The sequence below is a fragment of the Plasmodium knowlesi genome (genome assembly GCF_000006355.2).
Source record: "Plasmodium knowlesi strain H genome assembly, chromosome: 3".
Classification (NCBI taxonomy): Eukaryota; Apicomplexa; class Aconoidasida; order Haemosporida; family Plasmodiidae; genus Plasmodium; species Plasmodium knowlesi.
This window is the reverse complement of record NC_011904.2, coordinates 839,198-860,320: the sequence shown is the minus strand read 5'-3', so window position 1 is coordinate 860,320 and position 21,123 is coordinate 839,198. Positions and strand designations below refer to the sequence as shown.

Genomic DNA, 21,123 nt, shown 5'->3' with positions numbered 1-21,123 from the left:
AAAAGTAATTAAAAATGAAGAAAAAAAAAAAAGGGCAGAAATTGGGGCGCAACAAAATGAGAAAAAAAAGAATATTTTAATGTTAATGGTGGTAAACACTAAACAAAAAAAAAAAAAAAAAAAAAGCGCACCTTTTTTTCTTTTTGAACCCCCTATCACATCGCTTTTAAAAATTTTTCAAATGATACTTTCTTCTCCCTTGGTCAACAGTACGTTGCGTTCGAAATGCGCGTACATTCCCTCCCATGGAGGCAATTCTCCTTAACGGTGGTGCGACTCCTTCAGCGTACGAACCCTACAGGGTAAAACACACTACTCTCCTCGCGTTATCTCGCATAAACATCACTCTTTATTTTCTATCGGGACCACGATGTTCTTACTCACAACACCGTTTATGAACGTATCGCAGGACATCAACTTTTTTATGTTATCCTGCAAATTGTTCTGGTAGCTGTGGAAGTTGTAATTCTCTGTAAAAGAAGGGTGAAAGACATTTCCATGTTTAGGGAGACGAATCACTCGTAACATGGGTGTGGCGTTGTCGTTGCCATTTTCACGAAAAGGCACTTCTCTTACCATTCATGACGACGGCATAGATGACATCGACGATGTTGTACGAGTTTATCCTCTCGGAGAGATCCAGGGGTCTGCACACAGAGGAGGAAAGATGGGAGAGTGGAGAAATGGATGATGGAACCACACCTCGTTGTGCATACCACCATATCACCATGCAAACGCCACTTACTTGGACTTGAGTGCGAAGATGCACTGCTGTAGAGTCTTGACGATGTTGCCATTGAGTGTCTTGCAATCCTCGTTGTACTTGTCCTCCTCGTCGACACTTTCCACCTTCACCTGGACGATGCCGTGGAGCAACGAGGCGAAGCTAAAGGCTTCCTCCAGATTGATCTGTCATGGGAAGGGGGGGGGAGAAAAGAAGCGGCATAATTAGCGGTGCAAAACACAGTACGTAGTCAGCGGTGCAAAACACAGTACGTAATCAGCGGTGCAAAACACAGTACGTAGTCAGCGGTGCACAATAGACGATGCACAGTTGGCGGGGTTAGTAACTCACGTAGAGGTAGAGCCAAAATGCGTGAGGACGAATCTCCTGAGACAAAACCATTGTCTTGAAAATGACCACGTGTTGGTGGTAATCGAAAAATGTGTTGGACATACAGAAGAAGCACTTGAGGAGATGCTTGTACTGACTCAAGATGTTATTGAGGATGATGCTTGCGTATTCTGCTTCCTCCACGAGGTACATGAGGGCCTCCCTGTTTGGCTTGGGTGTGGAGGCCTCCGCCTTCTGTTGGAAGCGTGGTTCATTCGCGTTGACGTGGCGATGGTGGAGGTTGTTCGCATTGCCGCTGATGAGATTGCCACTCTCCCGGTTGGTATACCTCTGCAACCTTCTGTTAACCACTTCCAATAGCTTATATTTAACAATTTCGAGTTGTAATTTCCACTCCACGCCGATGTGGCTGTCACTACAATAGTAGGAGTAATTCTCGATATTTTTTCTGAAAAGCTGAACGTGCTTTCTCCTCTTCTGTCTTCCATCGTTTTGTAAATTGTTCACCCTTAAGGAGTAACTCTCCCTGTCGTGTCGCTTGTTCCAGATGTGAAAGTATAGGTTCTCACTATTTATGTATTTGTAGTACGTTGTTAATGAGATGTCTTTAAAAATTTCGAAGGAGTTCATTTGTATTTTGTATGGTCGAAAAAGTTTCATGTACTTTCTACTTGCCTCCGCGGAGGTGCCACCCACTCCTCCGTTTTCTCCACCCAAGAGATGCATTTTATTAGCAATAAGGTGTTTCATATTTTTTATCTTCACTGGAGAGGAAATAATACAATTGTCTGTCTCCCTCTGCACCGCTGAGTTGCTCATGTTGCAAAAAATTATGTCGACCGTTATGTTATAGGGCCATGGAGAATTCATATCTTCTTCAGAAACTTTACTGTTCAGGATAGTTGCATTCCTCTTCCCTTTCCCTTTCTTATAACGATTTTTCAGTTTGCATTCTCGTTCGTACAGATCTCTTATGTCATACAAATGTTGCTTGTTCCATTTTCGAAGGTTTTCTCCTTGTGAAAGGGGTAACTCGTTGGTGCTAGCTGTCATTCCCGCTGCGACAACGCTTGTGGTGTCACCCTTCTGTTGATGTTGTCTGGTTTCTCCCTCATTAAACACACCCTCCTCTCTGTTCGAGCAAAACCCATTCACCAGAGCATCTCCCCCGCCAAGGAAAAATGAATCCATACCCTGGTAATTATATAAAGTAGAAAAATTAAAATAATTACAGTTCAGTAGCTCAAAATTAATTCCGTATTTATTAAAATTATTAATGATGAAACCTTTAAGCATTTCTATACTTTTCAGTTCCTCCATCTTCTTCTTATACAGACCAATTAAATGTATTTCTTGTTTTCTGGAAGAGCCTTCATTGTATAGATTTTTCAACATGGTAACTTGTTCTGTCATCTCTTTTATTTTTTTCATTTTTTTATTCAACACATTATTTTGTTTTGTCAATAAGTTTTTCTTTTCCATTATTTTCTTTTTCATTTTTCCATTGTATTTTTTGAGTGTCTCAATTGCTTTTTTTGTTCTACTGCACCTCAACTGTGTTACTTCGTACTTTAGAATAGCATCGTCTAACTTCACACTCACATTGTTCAGATGGTTTATCTTCCCGACAAACGAAAACATCATATCCCTTATGTGTTCATACAACTGCATTAGATTCGCTAAATTTCTTTTCCTACTCTTTAGCTCCTTAAGAGAGTATATCCTACACCTTCTCACAATACCTAAGGTCATTTGCTTTATCATTTCTTGTTTTTTCATTAAATTTTCGCTTAACTTTTTTTTCAATTCCTGCTTCTGTTCCGTCCATCTTCTTCGCGCCTCTTCTTGACGGTTCATCTGTTCGGTGTTCTGTTGATTTCTCTGCTCCGTCTCCTCCCCCTGCGTTGCTTCGTCTTCCCTGTAAGGACTCATGTCGGCGCGGCAAAAAGCTTCCTCTTCCTGTGCCAAGTCCAAGTCGTCCTCCACGAAGATCCCCTCCTCCGCATCCCGTTCATCCAAACCTCGTTCATCCAAACCCCGTTCATCCAAACCCCGTTCATCCAAACCCCGTTCATCCAAACCCCGTTCATCCACATCCCGTTCACCCATGTCCTGCTCATCATACACGTACTTCTTATAATTCCCTTGATCTGAATTGGCCCTTGCGTGGTTCTCCAATTCTTGCGCCTCATCACAGGACTCTGCCCCGAAGCCTCCCTCTCCGATATGCGTAGTGTATCTTCCTCTTGCCTTCAATTCTGCAGTCTCCCCCCACTCCATCTGCAACCGACCCTCATCCTCTGCATCATATTCACCGTACGTGTCCTCCCCCATGTGGTCTTTCTCCCCTTCGTAAATCCTTCTCTGCGTGTACTGCAGGTCTCCCCCCCGATTGAACAATTCCACCTTTCGAAGTAAAGCCTCCTTTTCTTCCTCCGCAGCGTCCATCTCACCCATTTTCTCTTCTTCTCCTACTTCGTCCACTTCGTCCACTTCGTCCACTTCGTCCACTTCGTCCACTCCATCCATAAGATTTTCCTCCCCCGTTTCACCCACTTCGTTCGCTTCCATCGCTTCGTTCACTTCCTTCGATCCATTCAATCCATTCGATTCATTCGCTTCGATAACCTGGGAAATTCTGCCGATCTTTTCGACTCTCTCCACTTGGCCCATTACGGACACTTGGGGTTTCCTCGAAAATCTCTCCACCTGCATATTCGTCTGGACCGCTCCCCCCTTTTCGTTTAGACTCTTCCTGTCCCTGAACTTTGCCTGCGCCTCCTCATCCCTGGAATGCATACTCACACTGTAGCTAGCTCTCCTGTTCGCCCTGGATACCTTAAACCTGTTTTGATGTAACTCCCCTTTGCCCTCCTCCGTGGGGGATGCCACTATACTAATCGTCTTCCCTTCGGTGGCATTTGTACCTTCAGGAAATCGTCTAAAAATGGGTTCGCCACCCTTCTTCGATTGTCTGCTAGATTGCCTACTCTTCGTCTGTGTCTCTCCTTCTAAGTAACCTCCACTTGCCGCATCACCTTCATCATCTTTTACATTTCCTCTTTCATCTTCGTTCATTTTTATCTTATCTTCCTGAGTCGAAGCATCCCCTGTGTTGACATTCCTCGTGGGTTCGCTGCGCCTATGCGTGGATGCTCTATATTGTATGGTCACGTTTTCCGTGGATAGCACTTCTTCCTCGGTGGGAAGTTTCTCCATGATGCTCTTCCTAACAACAGTGTCCACCTCAGTGTTCTCCCTAACTTCCTCCTCCTTACACTCCGCTTCTCCATTTATCGATTTCTTCCCATCCATCTGATCATCGTCCTTGTCATCCTCCTCCTCCTGTCGGTTTCTAGCTATCCCCTGCTCTTCCTTTACCCTATAGCTCCTCCTAGCCCCCTCTTGATTCGTCGACTTTGATGCTCCCCTCTTGCAAACCGAAACGGTACTGTCATTGCATTCATAAAATATTTCCCTTTTATCTCCTTTTCTGCGCTGAATAGATTTATCATCCTGATGGCCTTGCGCCGCATATTCCTCCGCATCATCTACCTCTACACCATCTGCCTCTACATCATCTGCCTCTGCACCATCTGCCTCTACACCATCTGCCTCCACATCATCTGCCTCCGCACCATCTGCCTCTACACCATCTGCCTCTGCACCCTTCTGCGATTGAGGTCGGTCGGAACGCTCGCTGAGAGCCCTCTCATACATCTCCCCCTCTTCTACTTGTTCGTAAGTTCTAAACTCCTTCGAATCGCTAAGTAAGCTAAACTTTAGGAAATCCTCTTCCTTTATATTATCAATATCTGTTGTTAGCAACTTATGGAGAATATCCTCCTCATGCTCATTACCATTGTCTCTATCCAGATGGATACTCTTTTTAGCCCCCCCCCCTTTTGATCTGTTCTTAATGGGGGATAACCGAGCCGATTGAACCATATCCACTGATGTCTTTGTTTTAAAACGTACCGATTCTGAAGACATTCTCCTGTTAAAGTCGTTAAGTGCATTTCCATCTGTAGGATAATCCATGGAAATTCTCTTTGCACCGTTGAGGCTATCATACCTATAGAGTAGCTCATCTATTGGAGACTTATCCATGGTATTTGCTAAATGTTCATGAAATGTATCGACCTTCTCTTTATCGGAACTAGAATCGTTAGATGCACTTTTCCGCTTCATTTCGGAGTTATTAGAATCGCTAGAAATTCTAGTAAACTGAGTTAGATGTAGAGGTGATACTTTTTCTTTGTCATCGAAAACAGCAATAGATCTATGGGAAAACTGCACCGACTTCTTTCGTGCACTAATATTCTCTGGTAATTCCTTCACCGGGGAGAGTGAATTGCTCTGTTTTAGAATTCCTTTCTTTGGCGTCTCATTGTTTAGTCGTATCTTCCTGGAGCTACTGATTCTGCTTTCCCATAGGGAGTAACTTCCATTCGATAACCTACTGTTATTTAATGAATCATCATTTCCGAAATTCAGGTCGACACTTATTTTCTTCTCTAGTGAGCTTCTTTTTAAAAATTCAGAATCGCTTGCGTATCCTCCCTCTACCAAATCTTCATTCGACTTATCACTCATGTGACTGTTTGCCCCGCTGTTCAGAAGGAATCCTCTCTTCAATTTTTTGAGCTCCTCGTCCAGGATATCAATAGAACGCCTCCCACTCTCTGCATCGTTTCGTGTATCACTTTTCCTCGCTCCCCCCTTCTGTGCCTCCAGGTCTGAGCTCCCCCCAACTCCCTCCACCTTCGACGGAGACGGCGTTATCAAATCACTATCATAAGCATTATCGGTGCGCGAAAGAGAAGCATGAAATTTCTCATTCCCACCTGACTGATAATTATGGGACCACCTCTTACCATTGTCATCCGTTACGCTTAAATTAAAGATGGACGAATTTCGCATGTTCCTAAAGGATAAGTGACTGTCTCTCTTTCGACTTGATTTTGAATTCAAGTTGGTAAAATGAGAATCCTCCTTTAGCTGAAAATCTTCGTTCAGGAAACTCATTTGGGAATATCTAGGAAGGTTTCTCTTCTGCTCGGAATTCCTTGCCGGATTGAAATCAACACCTAGTTTTCCCTCTCCATCCAGGTCGCCCCCCATCAGCTCTCTAAACTCCTCGGATGTCATTCCTTTTAAATCCCCTATATTTGTCATCCTCTCCAACTCCTTGTCCATGTCCTTTAACTCGCTCTCACCTATCCCCTCACCGCCTAGCATGTCATAATCGTCGACGGTGCCGATTGAATCTCCTCTCCTATGAGGGCCTTGCTCATCTTGCCTGTCCCTCCCTTCTGTTCCTTCCCTTCCATCCTTACTTTGCGCATCCTGCGTACCCATCTTGTCACTCCTCCCCCGTTAATATGACTCCCCTAGACTCATGCACCCCCACTCTTGCTATACAAGTGTGCATGTGCAGGACCTACCTTACACGCGCTCTCTTTTCTGTTCAAACGGAAAGGGGGATAATACAACTCCAAATTAAAGATTTGAAAAAAAAAAAAAAATCCTCCGTGTATGTCAAAATTGCCTGAACTGTGCAGGTAAAAAAAAAAAAAAAAATGGCTAGTTAACAAACCAAGGGCGTTGCGCATTGCGGCGGTTAAATGGCGCAATGCTCCTTCTTTCCACACCTGGAAAATTACACGCACGAACTTCTGAACCTTTTGTGCCACTCGAGAAGGAGACGTTTGACTCAGAAATGCCAAGAAAGAAACGCGTGTCAGGTTTACTGGATGGTCGGCGCGCTTTCCCTCCTTTTGTCTTTCATGAGGAGAGAGGCCAACGCGGCCAACTTGTGCGTAGCTTCATTACTCAGCCATGCTTCGCGCTGTGCCACTTTGTCGCTGCGAGTTTTTGCTCTTTAATGTATCTGTGTAGTTTTCTTTGCAATTCTGTTTGCTATATTTTTTATCGTTTTTTTTTTTTTTTACAATCTTTTTTTTTTTTTTTCTTCTTCTTTTCTGCAATTTTTTTTTTTTTTTTTCTTGCAATTTTTTTTTTTTTTTTCTCAGAATGGAAAGCGCGAGCATACACCCTTCCCGCTAGGCCGTTTTCCACTACTCGACTTGCCCCACGTACACATATATACGTGTTCGCCCCCGAGTTGTGCGAAAGGGGAAGGACGCGTATTCCACACCCTGGCGTCATGGTGAAAAACCTATTTTCCTGAACGATTAGCCCCATTTTTAAGTGTCCGACCCCGCACACTTCTCCGCGTTACTCCAACTTTCCCCTACTTTCTTCCACCACCGTATGCCACTGTCCTCCGAAAGGCAATTATACACAGGTGGCACTTTTTCGCACCTCTCCTGGATTTGTTGGTCTAGTTAAGTCAAAATGGGGAGTGGCCCAAAAGGACACACAAAAAGGTGGTGGCCACTCCAAACGGGGGAAATGAAATAGAAAAAATGAAAAAATGAAAAACAAAAAAAAAAAAAAAAAAAAAAAAAAAAACAATCTACCGATCAGTCAACCGCATGACTTCAAGCGAAGTTGGACGGTACCAAGGAGTGCGATTGCTCGTCATGTAAATGCAGACGCAACTTAAGCGAAGGATACCCATAAATAGAGCGCGGGCGTGCCTGCGAGATGAACCCCGCGATGGTCCCGCTATGGTCCCCCCATGATTCTGTGTTTTCCTCGTCTCCAAAAACCACCCACGTATACAATTAAGCAAAGAAGGCACGCCCACACAACTTCGCTTGTACAGATGGATACTCCACTCACTTTACCCTCTGCGGAGGAACATACACAGTTAGTCCATCATACGCAGCGATTACTTCCTTTTCCTCGTCTGAACTTGGATCAGTGCCGCACGAGCAATCGGTCGCGTTCTCACTCTCCCCCTGGGTGCTCCGTCCAAATGAGTCCTCTGCCTCCCTCTCGATTCTACGCATGACGGCAATATTCTTTAGTTTATTATCTCCAATATACCTCTGCGAAAAGTGCGTAAGAATAAGTTTCTTGGCGTTTATTTTTTTGGCAAAAGTTCCTGCCATGTTGGCTGTGGAGTGCCCCCTCTCGGCAATAATTTTATTGTATTTTTTCACCAGCCGGGGGGACACCTGCGTGGAAGAGTTCTGCACGTTGCCAAGGGGGGCGTCATCCCGGTTAGGCACAACTCCATCCTGGTTATGTAAAATCGCATCGTTATTATAGGCACACCCATCTTGGCTAGTTGCGGTGGCCACTTGGTCGGAGACGCAACCGGGAGAGACAACTTCTCCCCCATCCATGGAACATGGAAGAGACCGCCCTACATCATCCTCACATAAACCATCAGCAGAAGCAGCACCCTGATCAGTTAAATCTATCAAACTGTTTGTTGCCTCGTGTATAAGGACATCCGCATCGCTAGCAAACTTCTCCATACTAGATGCGTCATACGTATCTTGACAAATAACTATCTTCCTACCCCTGTAAACCTCCTTAAACGCATTTCCAAAGGTAAGTTGCGTTTTGTCTGGAAAAACCACAATATCCCCTGTCTTCATTTTTCGAATGACATGCTCATATATTTTGTACGGGTCGAAATCTAATTTTTCGCATTTCTTAAGTTGTTCATAATTTTTTTTTATAAGTTCATCTATGTACGGTGCGTTGAACTTGCTCTCAACGTTCAACTCCCGTACGATGTAACCGATGGTGGGGACTGTGTGTTTGATGGGGAAACCCAAAATTTCTAAATAATCGTTTCGGAGCACTGTATACGTGTTGTGCTCGTTCGGCAAGAGGAATTCCACGTCGTCACGTTTTTTTCGCGCAGAAGAACTTTGTACCTTTCCCACAGAGGAAGCTCCCACCTTCCCAGACGGGATTGTCCCACCACCCCTCATCTCATACACAAAAAATTTGGCCATCCGTTTTGAGTACGTCGAACTGAAGGTGTTCTTCAAAAAACGGTGAGTACCCTCTGGTCCGTAAATATTAATCGTGTTAGCATTGCGCAACATGGTAAGGACGGAGATAACTCCCAAGCAGTGGTCTCCATGTAGGTGCGTAAGGAAGATATTTTTTATTTTACTTATTTTGATGCTTGCCTTTTGCAAAGCAATGAACGTATTTTCTCCACAGTCAAAGAGGAAGGCCTCATTGCATTTTTTTTTGGTCGTCTGGAGGAGAAACGATGATGTGCCTCTGTTCGTTGAGGGGTACATGGATCCTGTCCCCAAAAAAATCAACTTCCAGTTACTCCTCTTTTCATTTCCATCCTCGAAACACATCCTCTTGATCTTTACATCTCCCGTTTTCTCGTCTATGTAGATTCCGTCAATTCCTATTTTATACTCTCTGGCTAGTTTCAAAATTGTTTCTTTCAGGATCAGGAGCTTCTTGGCAACCTCCCTCACGTGGTCCTTTGTTTTTTGGGGGGCCTCCTCACTAGCACCACTAGCACCATTAACACCACTACCACCATTAACACCACTAGCATCATAACCACCCATGAGGGTGCCTTCCTCCGATGGGGTACTTCCTTCCCCACGCAACAATAACATCGCTATGTAATTGCGAATCTCCATGTCCAACGAATCTACCTTCCCTGCGGATTCTACAATGGCTACGGGAATCACCCCCTCCTCAACTATTCCCCTGATCAGGTTACTATACATTCCTACCCTCTCCTCATCCAAATGAACCTTGTACATTCCTTGTAGAAGCATTTCCACCTCCTCTGGGCACTGTCCATCCCCTTGTACCTTCTTCTTTTTCTTCGCGTCAACAGGAGAATCCCCCTCCATAGGGGGGCTACCTCTCCCCTGAATAATATCAAACAAGTTCCTATTGATGAAGAGAAGCCTGTCCACCCCACTTCTTACAGTAGCAAACCTCTTCTCCTTCCTGTCCATCTGCTCCAAATTTAGGGGTTCACCCTTCTGCGTATATTTCCCTTGCAGTGGATCCTCTTCCGTATGTGATGTAATGTCTCCCTCCCCTTGGGGGATCATCCCCTCTTGACAGATCAACTCATCATGGTGCTCAACTCTCCTCTCTGCAAACAGGTATGCCTTCTTCACACATTTTGTATCACATCCAGTGATGGGCTTGTGCCTCCCCGTTTCGGCGCACCTCTTCTTCTCCTTCCTTATTGCTAGTCTTCCAAACGGACAAGCATCCCGGGGATGGTACCCCAAGTAGCCAGAACTCTTTCCTCTTTGCAAAGTACACGTCAGTGAAAAGTTAAACAGGAAAAATAGAACCAAATCGTACAGAAAAAAAAATAACATATTTTACTATTTCCAAAGATTAGTTATGGCCCTTCTCATCTGCAGATAAAGTTTTTTTTTTTTTTTTTTTTTTTTTTTTTTTTTTTTTTTTTTTCCCGCTGTTCATTGTTATTATCCTTTTTGACATTTGCCTCTTTTCCCATTTTAGTGGCCCCTCTAAATGGCCTATCAGTGTGCTAACCTTCTCCCACTGTTCTTTTTTTCCCCCCCCCTCTCATGTGGTACATGGAGTGTTAAGCTACATCGTTTAATTCGTTTCCTAAATGTGTTGTTCATTTGTATGTTGCTCCCTTTTCTTGTTCTCTATTTTTATTATTTTTATTATTTTTATTTTATTTTATTTTTTTTTACCAGTGCAGCTTGAATATGCCGTGGCTCGGAGCACCGCCCCCCACCTCTCTCTGCACTTATCAATCAGCCAAAAAATGCGTCTGAGTTTTTTTTTTTTTTTTTTTTTTTTTTTTTTTTTTTTAGCTAGCTACACCTACAGGTTGGAAATATCCGATCCAATGTAGTATACCCTCGCATGGGGAGCTAAACGTTTGTTTAAAACATCAAAAGTGCCGGCACATCGCCTGCCCTTTTATGCTTCTCCCTCGGGAGGTTCAAAAAGTTGGGAAAAATAAAAATAACAAGTGGAAAAAAAAAAAAAAAAAAAAAAAAAAAAGGTGGAGGAGGGAAAAAAAAGCAAAGTGGTCCAGGTACAGCACACTTGCGTTGGAGGAAGGCACCCTCGTGATGTCACCATTTCGAAGAGGGGGAAAATGAGAAGAACACGTATACAAATGTGTACGTGTTCATGTCTGTGTAGAGTCAGATCCACAGTGGAGCCCAGGGGCACCTCTCTTCTCATTGAACAGAGGTTTTAGTATCTCCAGGCAAGTAGAAAAGATAAAATTTGTCAGCTTCTCGTCCCCTTCGTCCACATTCACGCTCACGTAAAAGGGGATCTTGAACTTCATGCCTGCACAATTGGGGGATGGGGCACGTGGGATGTGGTACTTTATCCTCAGTTGGGACATGGTTGCATTTTTTTTCAGGTTTTTTGCGCTCGCCTCCCTTGGGGTCGCTCTTACCTAGAAGTCGTGCTACGTCGTTCCCGTGTGAGTGGGGCTCTCCCACCAGACACGCCGTGTTATCCGCATCAACCTGTGGGGGAAGAAAAAGGAGAAAAAAAAAAAAATAAATAAAAATAAAAAAATAAATAAAAATAAAAAAATAAATAACAATAAATTAAATAAAGTTTTGTCCTCCCAAGGGTGCGTCAGTTAATCACTCTACTTCATCACTCATCAAAGAGTACACCACCCCATTTTTTTTTTTTTTTTTCGCTTTTCCATGCAAGGTAGTTTCTTCTCCACACCCCTCCCCTTATACGCTCTTACATATTTTAGCGGGTAAGATGCCTGCAGGTCTGTTAACTGATTACGTTCGTCAGTCACTGAAATGAACATGGTTTCCTTAAAGTCGAGGAAACAGAATTGTAAGTGTAGGTAGCTCATGTAAACTCTCTCGTATCTGTGAATAGAGGTGGGCATGTCCTCGCCGCGTCGTTCTATCAGTGGGGAATCATCCATGCTTGTCCCGAAGTCCTCCGAAATTCCACAACAAGCATTGTTCGTTCCCGTCGTTTGGTTCACTTGGATCATTTTTTTCAATTTTTTTTTTTTTTTCTTTTCTTCCCTGTTGGATCTACTTTTCACGAATTGTTCCTTAAAGTGAGACTCCCTATTCGTTTCCTTCCTTTTTTTTTTTTTAAATTAAAATCTCGATCGTATGCCTTCTTATAGGTGTTTTTTTTTTTGTGTATTTTTTTTTTTTTTTTTTTTCCCTACGCATCAACGTCTTGTAGCGCTTCATCTATCCCCCATGAGTTGGGTGCCTTTTTATCAGCTGGTGGGCTTCCCTTGTGTACCTCCATTGAGCACATCGTTCACTTGGCGAGCTCCCTCCGTTCCTCATTTGCCTCCCGTTTCGTCGTAGAAAACTTCACAACTGCGTAAAGGTTACATTGATGTTCTTTGCCAAGTGACGTCAACCTGTTTGCTCCGCTGAACAATCATTTTTTTTTTTACGGGGAAAAAAAAAAAAAAAAAAAAAAAAAAAAAAAATCCCCGCATGTCCACTTGATTGCACATTCGTATGCGCAACGCACGAAGTGCACAACACAGACCGCAACGATTATGGCAAATGAAACTTCCACTTTTTTGTGTCCCTTCATGGGAGAGAAGTACCTCGGCTTGTACCAACATTAAAGGAAAATAGCAACTCCCTTTTTTTTTTGAGTAAAGAATTCTCCACCCATCCCCGGATTATATGTCTGTGCAGAACTTCCTCGTCTTTTTTTTTTTTTTTTTTTTTTTTTTTTTTTTTTTTTTTTTTCCCTAAATTATTTATCTAACCATAATTCCAACCCATCACACATAGTACCCCTTTTTTTTGCACAATGAATGATGTGGGTGAGGGATCCGCGCGCCTCATAAACCTGCTAAGCGAAGGGTATCTGGACACTTACAACACATCGACATTCCAACAGTCGGAAACCTTTAACCGTGCCGAATACATTTTGACAGCCTCCGGAAATAAGGTTAGTAGGAACTCCATTCTCTGTGGCATGAAAAACATTCACATGTTGGGGAAGTCAATTATAAAAAGCGGAGCCATGTTGCGGGGGGATCTCAGTAGCCTTTACTTTGGCAAGTATGTCATAGTGGGCTCCAAGACGCTCATCTGTCCATGCTTCTTGCAGGGGAGGGACCCGCAGAAGCAGCAGTCAGATCAACCCAGTCAACATGCCAAAGACGCTCCAACTAACCCAAGTGATGATCCAACAAGCACCTCATACGTAACCCTAACCATCGGCGACAACGTCTACATAGGAAATGAATGCATCATCAAGGCAGCTCTCATTGGAAGCAATGTCATCATAGGGAATAACTGCGTGGTTGGAGAGAGAGTAGTTATTAAGGACAATGTAATTATAAAGGACAACACATACATCCCCAACGATACCATCATTGCGTCATTTGCAAAGTACGCGGGGTGTCCTGCTACCTACGTCAAAGAACTCCCTGAATCGGCTCCAATATATTTGAAGGGCATTTCTTACCAACACTACAAAAAATTCATCCCCGAGAGTTAATCAATCCAGTTTTGGCAAATGTGAGCCTCTCTTTATGTTATATTTTAATGGGGTAGTGATATGGGCGTAACTCGAATGGACCTTCTCCTCCCCCATCCTTTCTCTTTAGCTCTCTTTTACGAATTTGTGTGTACTTTCCAATTGGAAATCATCCCACAGTGTGAGAAACCTTCCACCCCCCCCCCTCTCCCGTCTGCCTTCATCATCACACAAACGGTTGGTAGTTTCCACTGGACTTGACACGACAAGCCATAACTGCACACCTCGTTCGTGTGAAGACGACCTGCAGTCATTTTCCCAGATGGGTGGAACATTATTATATAGGAACGCGATTACGTCATTGTATTGTATTGCACTGCATTGTATTTTTTTATTTATTTTATTTATTTTTTTTTTTTTTTCCTCACCTCAACTGAACAAACGCGCTTTTACTTCCACTGCGACATCATGGCGAGGGCGACATCCCCTGCAGGGTTATATTTTTCCCTCCTCAAACATGAGAACTTAATAAATGGGTATTTAAACTGGACCATGGTGTGGAACCCCATCCCTGAATACAACAAACAGGCACATATTAAAGATGATTAATTCTTTGCGCCATACTATTTCGCACGGCACGTAATTTTTGCCTGACCTGTTCAGGGTAAAATTTCTTCCTTCCATGATGGGAAAGCTATATTTGCATTCACATTTTTGCCTGAACGGTTCATATTTTTTTTTTTTTTTTTTTTTTTTTTTTTTTTTTTCTTCTTTTTTTTTTTTTTGGTAAAACGCTTTAAACAGCGGAAAGGGCAACCTGTTTATAGCATTGTTTTAGCCCCTTTTTGTTTTCCCCTTCTTTTTTCCTTTGTTCACCACATTGGATGAGGGAAAAAAAGAAGAAAAAAAAAAAAAAGTGGCTACATAGTGATAACTTGCCAGATATTGCTACAGGATTATGTGCCATGTTTACATACCAACACAACAACGCGGTGAATTCTTTTTTTTTTTTTTTTTTCATCCCCTTTTTATAGCATTTGCTATGAATATGCTTAGCTGAAAAGTTATTCTGCGTGAAGGTTTCTCAGTGATAGTTACCTTCCCGGGGGGATCACCTTCATTTTACGTATCTACACTTCGCTGAAGCGTGAAGAAGAAGGAGAAGAAATTTAAAGAGGCTAGCAGCTTTGTGCCATCTACAAGTGGTAAGGCGATTGGAGGTTCCACGTCTGACTACTTGTCATCGCTTCTACTGAACGGGAACGCTTTCTCCATATGTATCTGCCAACCACAGGGGGCCAAAAAGTATGAAGAGAAAAAACCACCACAGCAAGTACGACGATGACCACGAGGAGGGACAAAGCGATAGGGCAAAAAGTAGCCACAGAAAACATGAAGATAAGCGAAGGGGGGAGGAAAGAAGAAACAGCGACGACAAAAGTGAGAGCAAGAGGGGGCATAGGAAGGGGGACGATGACAGGCGAAAGAGGGTGAAGACGGATGGGAGGCGCAACGAGGATAGGCGGAACGAGGATAGGCGGAACGAAGACAGGCGGAACGAGGATAGGCGGAACGAGGATAGGCGGAACGAAGACAGGCGGAACGAGGATAGACGAAACGAGGATAGACGAAACGAGGATAGACGAAACGAGGATAGACGAAACGATGATAGACGAAACGATGATAGACGAAACGAAGATAGAAGACACGCTAGCAAGAAATCTACAGACAAAAAGGATACCCGCAGGACGCACGATGATTCACCTCGCGCACCCGAGAGGAGCGGTCGCGACAGGCGCTCCCTGAGCCACGGCCATAGGAGGAGCCGCGACAGAGATGCCTACTCACATAGGAAGCGCGGGCACAGGGATGGAGAAAGAGACCAAGAAAGGGGACGGGATCGAGATAGGAGTCGCAACCGGGGTAGAGATCGGAACAGAGATAGAGATGGCCACCGTAGCAGGAGCAACGGGAGAACCTTAGTATCCGAGGAGGATAGGCGCCCCAGACGAAGTGTAAGTCGCCATGGAAACACCTACGATGAAGAAAGGTACAAGCGGATTGGAAACGACACGAGCGATTATGTCCTGAAGCTGGATTCAAAAGGAAATACAAATGATGACCACCACATGTTCACTGGAAACCCAAACCTTATTGATACTCAAAACAGAAGTGCTACGGGTGGGTTGCTATTCAACGAGGTAGGATACCCACAAATGGATGGGTTAAGGAGAAATGTGGACTTGGAAGAAAACATGAACAGGCAAGGTAACATTTTGATGGAAAAAAAAAATAGTTTGGAACCCCCACCCCCTGGATTGATGAATCCAAATGGCCCATGGTATGATCACCCCACATTAGGAGATCCAATGAGGAATGGCAACCTTGCCAACGGTCCCTTTTTTTATCAGGAGGAAATGAACCTCGGAAATAGAAAAAATATGAACCTTAGAGACTACAAAATGAAGGGTATGAGGAGCGGGAGGGGAGGAAAGAGGGGGAGGAAGTCTAGGAAAATGAGGAACATGAAAAATAAAAACGCGGCTCTCTTTGCGAATGAAGAATTTTACGACTCCGGTCTCTTACTCAACCCCCATCAACAGCAAAATCTATTCAACCAGTCCATCCTCGCCATGGAGGGAAATAGCATCCTTCATGGCGGCAACGCCACCGATAACGGTAACAACATGAATAACGGTGACAATCCATTTGTGGAAGGCATAGCCGGAGCTGCCCAGAATGCCTCTTCTGCAAACCCCAACAACGTAAAAAGTGAAGCCGAACAAATGATGATCGCGAGCGACATCGGAGGTAATAATATGGTGGAAGAATCTACTGATTTTTTTCTCCAAGGAAATAAAAATAAAATTACACAACAGAGTGGCATTCCTGGGGATCCGAACAACATCATGGCCCCACCACCACCTTATTCAGACAATAGAACTTATGGTGGGGTGGGCGCAGCAACTATGGCAGGTGGGAGAAGAGGTCTCCTCCTTCGCCCAAACGATGCACAGGCGAACCTGGGCGTGGGGAATCCTAACATGATTAACAATCCTAACATGATTAACAATCCTAACATGATTAACAACCCTAACTTTATGGGAAACCACAACCACATTGGCAACCCCAACCACATTGGCAATCCCAACCTCATTGGCAACCCCAATTTCATTAATAACCCCAACTTCATGCAGAGCGGAGGACCACCACCCCTCCTAGAAACACCCCCCATCAGACAAATGAAAAAGATACAAGGAAAGAAAAACAACCTCTTGGGTGATATAGATGCGAATGATAATCATTCCGCCTTCGAACACACAGGGATGAACAATATGAATGTCGGTCTGATGATCAATGCCATTCCTCCTCCACCGGACGAGGACATGAGCAAAGGGATAACTTTCACGGAGGGGCAACCGAGCCCACCAAGTATGCCAAAGGGTGCAAACGCATCTAATGTTCCTATCCCACCGAGTCCACCAGGCGCACCTAATATGCCTCGGTTCCAGAACCCATTGATGAACCGAAGTGGAGTGAACCCACCCCCTTTTGCCAACTTGCCAACTTCGAACACTTCCCTCTTAACGAACAAACAAAAAATGAACAACATGAAGATTCTTGATAAAGGAGCTCCAGGAAACCCTAACTACATCTCCCTGAATGCTAACAATATCCCTTTAAATGTAAATGTGAACCCGCAGAACAGGAATTTCAATGCGAACCACAATTTGAGTCGACAGAAGAATAATGGCCCTCCTTACATTTCCAACGATCTACCAGATGCTCCTGAAGAGAGCATGTTCTCAATCCATTCGACTTCTGGTCCGGCCGGTACCATGGGTAGTAAAACCTACATGGCAGGACTTGATCACCTGGATGGTGCATTGGGCAACGCAAGCGGTATGGGCAACCCAAGCGGTATGGGCAACCCAAGCGGTATGGGTAATCCAAACACTATGGATAATTATTACGATGAGAGAGGGAATCCACCTAACAGCCATTTGCTAATAGGAGGGGTGGTACCCCCCTCGTTGGGTTCTCCTTCAAATGCGTCCTTGCCAGTTATTTTCTCTAAAAATGCGGTTCTTTCGAAGAGTGGACCCAATATGGGATGGGAAATGGGATCCGGGTTAAGTGGGGATATTAATATGGTTACCCATCCTTCTGCTACCTCTATGATGATGAACTACCGAGATGGAAATGAAGAAGGATGGAATTCGAACTATGTCCTCAGTGGGGATTCCCTCAATAGACAAAATATTATGGGTTCTACATCTATGAGTAAAGATGGAAACGCGTTAAGAGGACACGCCATAGAAATGGATCCAACGTGGGATCCCCATTTCGATGGACGCAGTGGCAAACACCATATGGATGGACTGAACGATAGGGGAACCTCTTTTCGTGGCGACATGGAACCAAACGGTTCGGTTGATGAAGAACGTTTTAGTAGCTACAGAAGAGAAGACCAAAGCGACGCACCATATGATCATCAGGAGAATGCACAGGAGGAAGAGGAAAATGATGAGCGTGCTTCTGCTCAGAATGGAAATCCGATACACGGAAATGTAGACACGCAGGGCAATGGAGGCAATAGGAAGGTACTAACACGGGAAGAGAAACTGCACGAATGGTTAGAGGATCAGATAAGGAACCAGACGAACATAATCTCTGACGCCTTGCATCTCATTCCATTGTGTATACAGAACAGTAAGCAAGATCCTCTTGCAGAAGAAGAACCCATTCGAAATAATGCAAATGTTGAAACACAAACAGAAGGGGGAGGCCTCCAGGAGAGGATACTCACCAAAGGAATCACCCCCAATACACACATCCAAGGGAGTAAACTTTTCTCCTTTAATGAGAATATATCCTACACGTTGCGTGAACAAGAACACATGAACAGGCAGATGCACATGCTTCCAGTACCCGTAAATGATGAATCCATAGAAGAGGAAGCAGACCTGAACAAGATGAGGAATTTCATCCTCACATTTAATCAAGAATCTTCTATGGAGCCGGTTTCCAAAACTGCATCTACATCTATGCAAAGGAGCGAGCGATTCCTTCTTAGCGATGACGAACCATTGAATGAAAGTCTGTTCATAAGTAAGGATGATAAACAGGTGGAGGGAGGAAGCACCCCTGGTGAAGGTAGAAACAACTGCGCCCAGCAGGAACAACCCGGTGTCAATTCCACGGGCACAGAGAATGAGACGAACAAGGAGGGGGCAGAGACCAATGGTGAACCGAACGAAAGCACAAATATATATTTCGTGAAGCTCATGAAGAGCAGACTTAAGAACCCACTTTCCATTTTCACGGGCTTAGCCAAGAAGGATGCCGAAAAAGAGGAACAGCCACAGGAACAACAAGAAAGTGCATATAAGGATGAGACAGATGCAGCGACCCTTCCAACGAAGGAAGATGACACAAATGAGTTCATACACACAGATATTAGAACCGGAAAAGATCGATTCGATTATAAGAACTACCTACTCAAAATGCTTCTACAAAGTAGAACCGAAGAGAAAAGGCATCTTTTGGACAACAAAAAGTGGGTAGACCATGTGGACATTTCCTCCACCAATCTGTTCATGCTGAACATCTACCGCATCATGTCGGATGATGCCGTCAACTTGTACTGAAGAGGCATCCATCCTTTCCAATGTAGATGGAAGATGTGTGCGAATATGCCTGATGCCAGTATGGATATATTATATACTCCTCCGGTCTGCCCCACATGGGTAGCCGATCCAATTTTTTTTTTTTTTTTTTTTTTTTTTTTTTTTTTTTCACCTATCCACACCTTTGCATGTTTTGCCGCTGTGGGGAATGGAAACCACAACTACACAACGGTTTCATGCCAGATTCACTGCGGCCAAACCAAAACATCTACAATGATAATTAAGCAAAAGTAAGAGTTACAGGAAGGGGGCATTAAAAAAACAGTTTTAACAAAAAAATATAAAATAAAAAAGGACATGCACATAAATATTGGACGGGGGGGTAAAAATGATGGGGAAATAGAACTTCATTCACAACGGGTAACCGCCCTCTGACAATGGGTGACTTCCTCTCACAACGTGTGACACTCATCTGCCATGTTTCGCTTCATCACCTCCTTTATCTTATCTGACGCCTTAAAATCTGCAACGCTCTTTACACACTTCTGCGACTCATACACCACGCTCTCTCCGCTCAGCTTATCTTCCAAGCGATCACAGGCCCTGGCGTCGGCTTTGCTCGTAAGGCTGGCCTGTGATTCGAAGACCGTTTTCTCTTGTTTCTTGGCTAACTCCTCACCTGCTCTGGCATCCGCGTTGCTTCGTTTACATAGTTGTGCTTCGAATATGGTTTGTTCTGGATTTTTCTTGGCTAGATCCTCACCAGCCCTCGCATCAGCATTGCTCCGTTCGCACAACTGCGACTCGAAGATCGTTTTCTCTTGCTTTTTGCATAGCTCCTCACAGGCCCGCGCATCTGCATTACTTCTCTGGCACAGCTGTGCCTCAAAAACGGTTTTCTCTGGCTTCTCCTTTATAAGTTCCTCACACGCCCTTGCATCCGCGTTACTTCGCTTACACAACTGTGCAGTGAAAACCGTTTGTTTCTGTTTCTTCTCTATCACCCTGTTATGTTCATTATTTCCTTCTCCGTCTTTGCAAACTTCCACATTACCACCTCCATTCATGTCATTCCCATCTGCTCTACAGCTCACATTAGAATGTGCATCCTCGCCGTACTTAAAATCGGCCTTCACCTTCTGCATTTTTTCCCCCACAAAGACGGTGATTTTTTGGCTGCTTCTTCTTTCTAAGAGATATTCATTTACGTTCTTTATTTTCTTCGGTACCTTTCCTTTGTCATGATTTGTTACCTCCTCTACATGTGCGTCGTCGCCTCGCTCGTCTCTTCTATGATATCCCTTTCCGTGGGATCCCTCCTCTCCTCCGTTCGATTCAACACATTTATGTCTTTCTGCTTTCCCCTTCACAACTTCATCCTCTACTTTCATTTTTTTTTTCATATCGCTAGATCCTTCCTTTTCTCGATGACCTACACTAAATGTCTTGCTATTCTTCTTCGACAAAGAGGAGGAGCTTCCATGGGAGTCCAGGTTGGTATTTCTTGTTGGATTTCCATTTTCCTTTCCCCCCTTGGAACCGGTGGAGGGCTCATCGGAAGCTGCAGAACCCAGTCCCACATCCATGGAAGAAGATTTACTCGCTTTGGCTAGTCCAGAAAATTCGTTATTTTCTCCTTTGAAGTTTATGTGGTCTGCCGAGCTGCAGTTCTTGTTTGGTAAATCCCCTCCAACAGTGTTGTCTGTAGTAGAGGTATCTGAGTGTTTCACTCCGTGGACCTCCCCCTTATGCTTTTCCGTTTTGCCTGAGTCCCTTTCCGCATGCACCATGGTGTTCCTTTCGAGGTAGAGATCCTTTGGATGGTTTCCTCAGACTCACCCCCTGGGATGGTGACACTACTACGCTTTCCAGCCGCGTTTTCAGTGGCGACGCAAGCCCTGCCCGCACGCAGACGATGGAGTTAGCCAGAAAACGAAAATCTTGTAGGAAAATTGTTTTCTCAAGAAGAACATCAACAAAATTCAGAAAAAAATAAAATAAAATAAAAAAAATAAAAGACTTGTCTTGAAAGTGTTACCAATGTGGACC

The 21,123-nt window shown here is 44.1% G+C and overlaps 6 protein-coding genes across 6 annotated transcripts; 2 read left to right on the top strand and 4 right to left on the bottom strand.

Moving 5' to 3' along the window:
- Nucleotides 1-342: 342 nt before the first annotated feature.
- PKNH_0319200 (conserved Plasmodium protein, unknown function) lies at nucleotides 343-6,436 on the bottom strand (the record flags this gene model as incomplete). The annotated part of the gene is made up of 4 exons (XM_002261121.1): nucleotides 343-470; nucleotides 577-647; nucleotides 746-909; nucleotides 1,076-6,436. The coding sequence occupies 4 exons, from the start codon at nucleotides 6,434-6,436 to the stop codon at nucleotides 343-345; spliced, it is 5,724 nt and encodes a 1,907-aa protein (XP_002261157.1).
- Nucleotides 6,437-7,821: 1,385 nt separating this feature from the next.
- PKNH_0319100 (metallo-hydrolase/oxidoreductase, putative) lies at nucleotides 7,822-10,323 on the bottom strand (the record flags this gene model as incomplete). The annotated part of the gene is made up of 1 exon (XM_002261120.2): nucleotides 7,822-10,323. One exon carries the CDS (start codon nucleotides 10,321-10,323, stop codon nucleotides 7,822-7,824), a length of 2,502 nt encoding a protein of 833 aa, XP_002261156.2.
- Nucleotides 10,324-11,120: 797 nt separating this feature from the next.
- On the bottom strand, nucleotides 11,121-11,972 carry PKNH_0319000 (proteasome assembly chaperone 4, putative; the record flags this gene model as incomplete). The annotated part of the gene is made up of 3 exons (XM_002261119.1): nucleotides 11,121-11,287; nucleotides 11,400-11,472; nucleotides 11,709-11,972. 3 exons carry the CDS (start codon nucleotides 11,970-11,972, stop codon nucleotides 11,121-11,123), a joined length of 504 nt encoding a protein of 167 aa, XP_002261155.1.
- Nucleotides 11,973-12,769: 797 nt separating this feature from the next.
- Nucleotides 12,770-13,465, top strand: PKNH_0318900 (dynactin subunit 5, putative; the record flags this gene model as incomplete). The annotated part of the gene is made up of 1 exon (XM_002261118.1): nucleotides 12,770-13,465. One exon carries the CDS (start codon nucleotides 12,770-12,772, stop codon nucleotides 13,463-13,465), a length of 696 nt encoding a protein of 231 aa, XP_002261154.1.
- Nucleotides 13,466-14,751: 1,286 nt separating this feature from the next.
- On the top strand, nucleotides 14,752-19,095 carry PKNH_0318800 (conserved Plasmodium protein, unknown function; the record flags this gene model as incomplete). The annotated part of the gene is made up of 1 exon (XM_002261117.1): nucleotides 14,752-19,095. One exon carries the CDS (start codon nucleotides 14,752-14,754, stop codon nucleotides 19,093-19,095), a length of 4,344 nt encoding a protein of 1,447 aa, XP_002261153.1.
- Nucleotides 19,096-19,526: 431 nt separating this feature from the next.
- Nucleotides 19,527-20,864, bottom strand: PKNH_0318700 (conserved protein, unknown function; the record flags this gene model as incomplete). The annotated part of the gene is made up of 1 exon (XM_002261116.1): nucleotides 19,527-20,864. One exon carries the CDS (start codon nucleotides 20,862-20,864, stop codon nucleotides 19,527-19,529), a length of 1,338 nt encoding a protein of 445 aa, XP_002261152.1.
- Nucleotides 20,865-21,123: the final 259 nt, after the last annotated feature.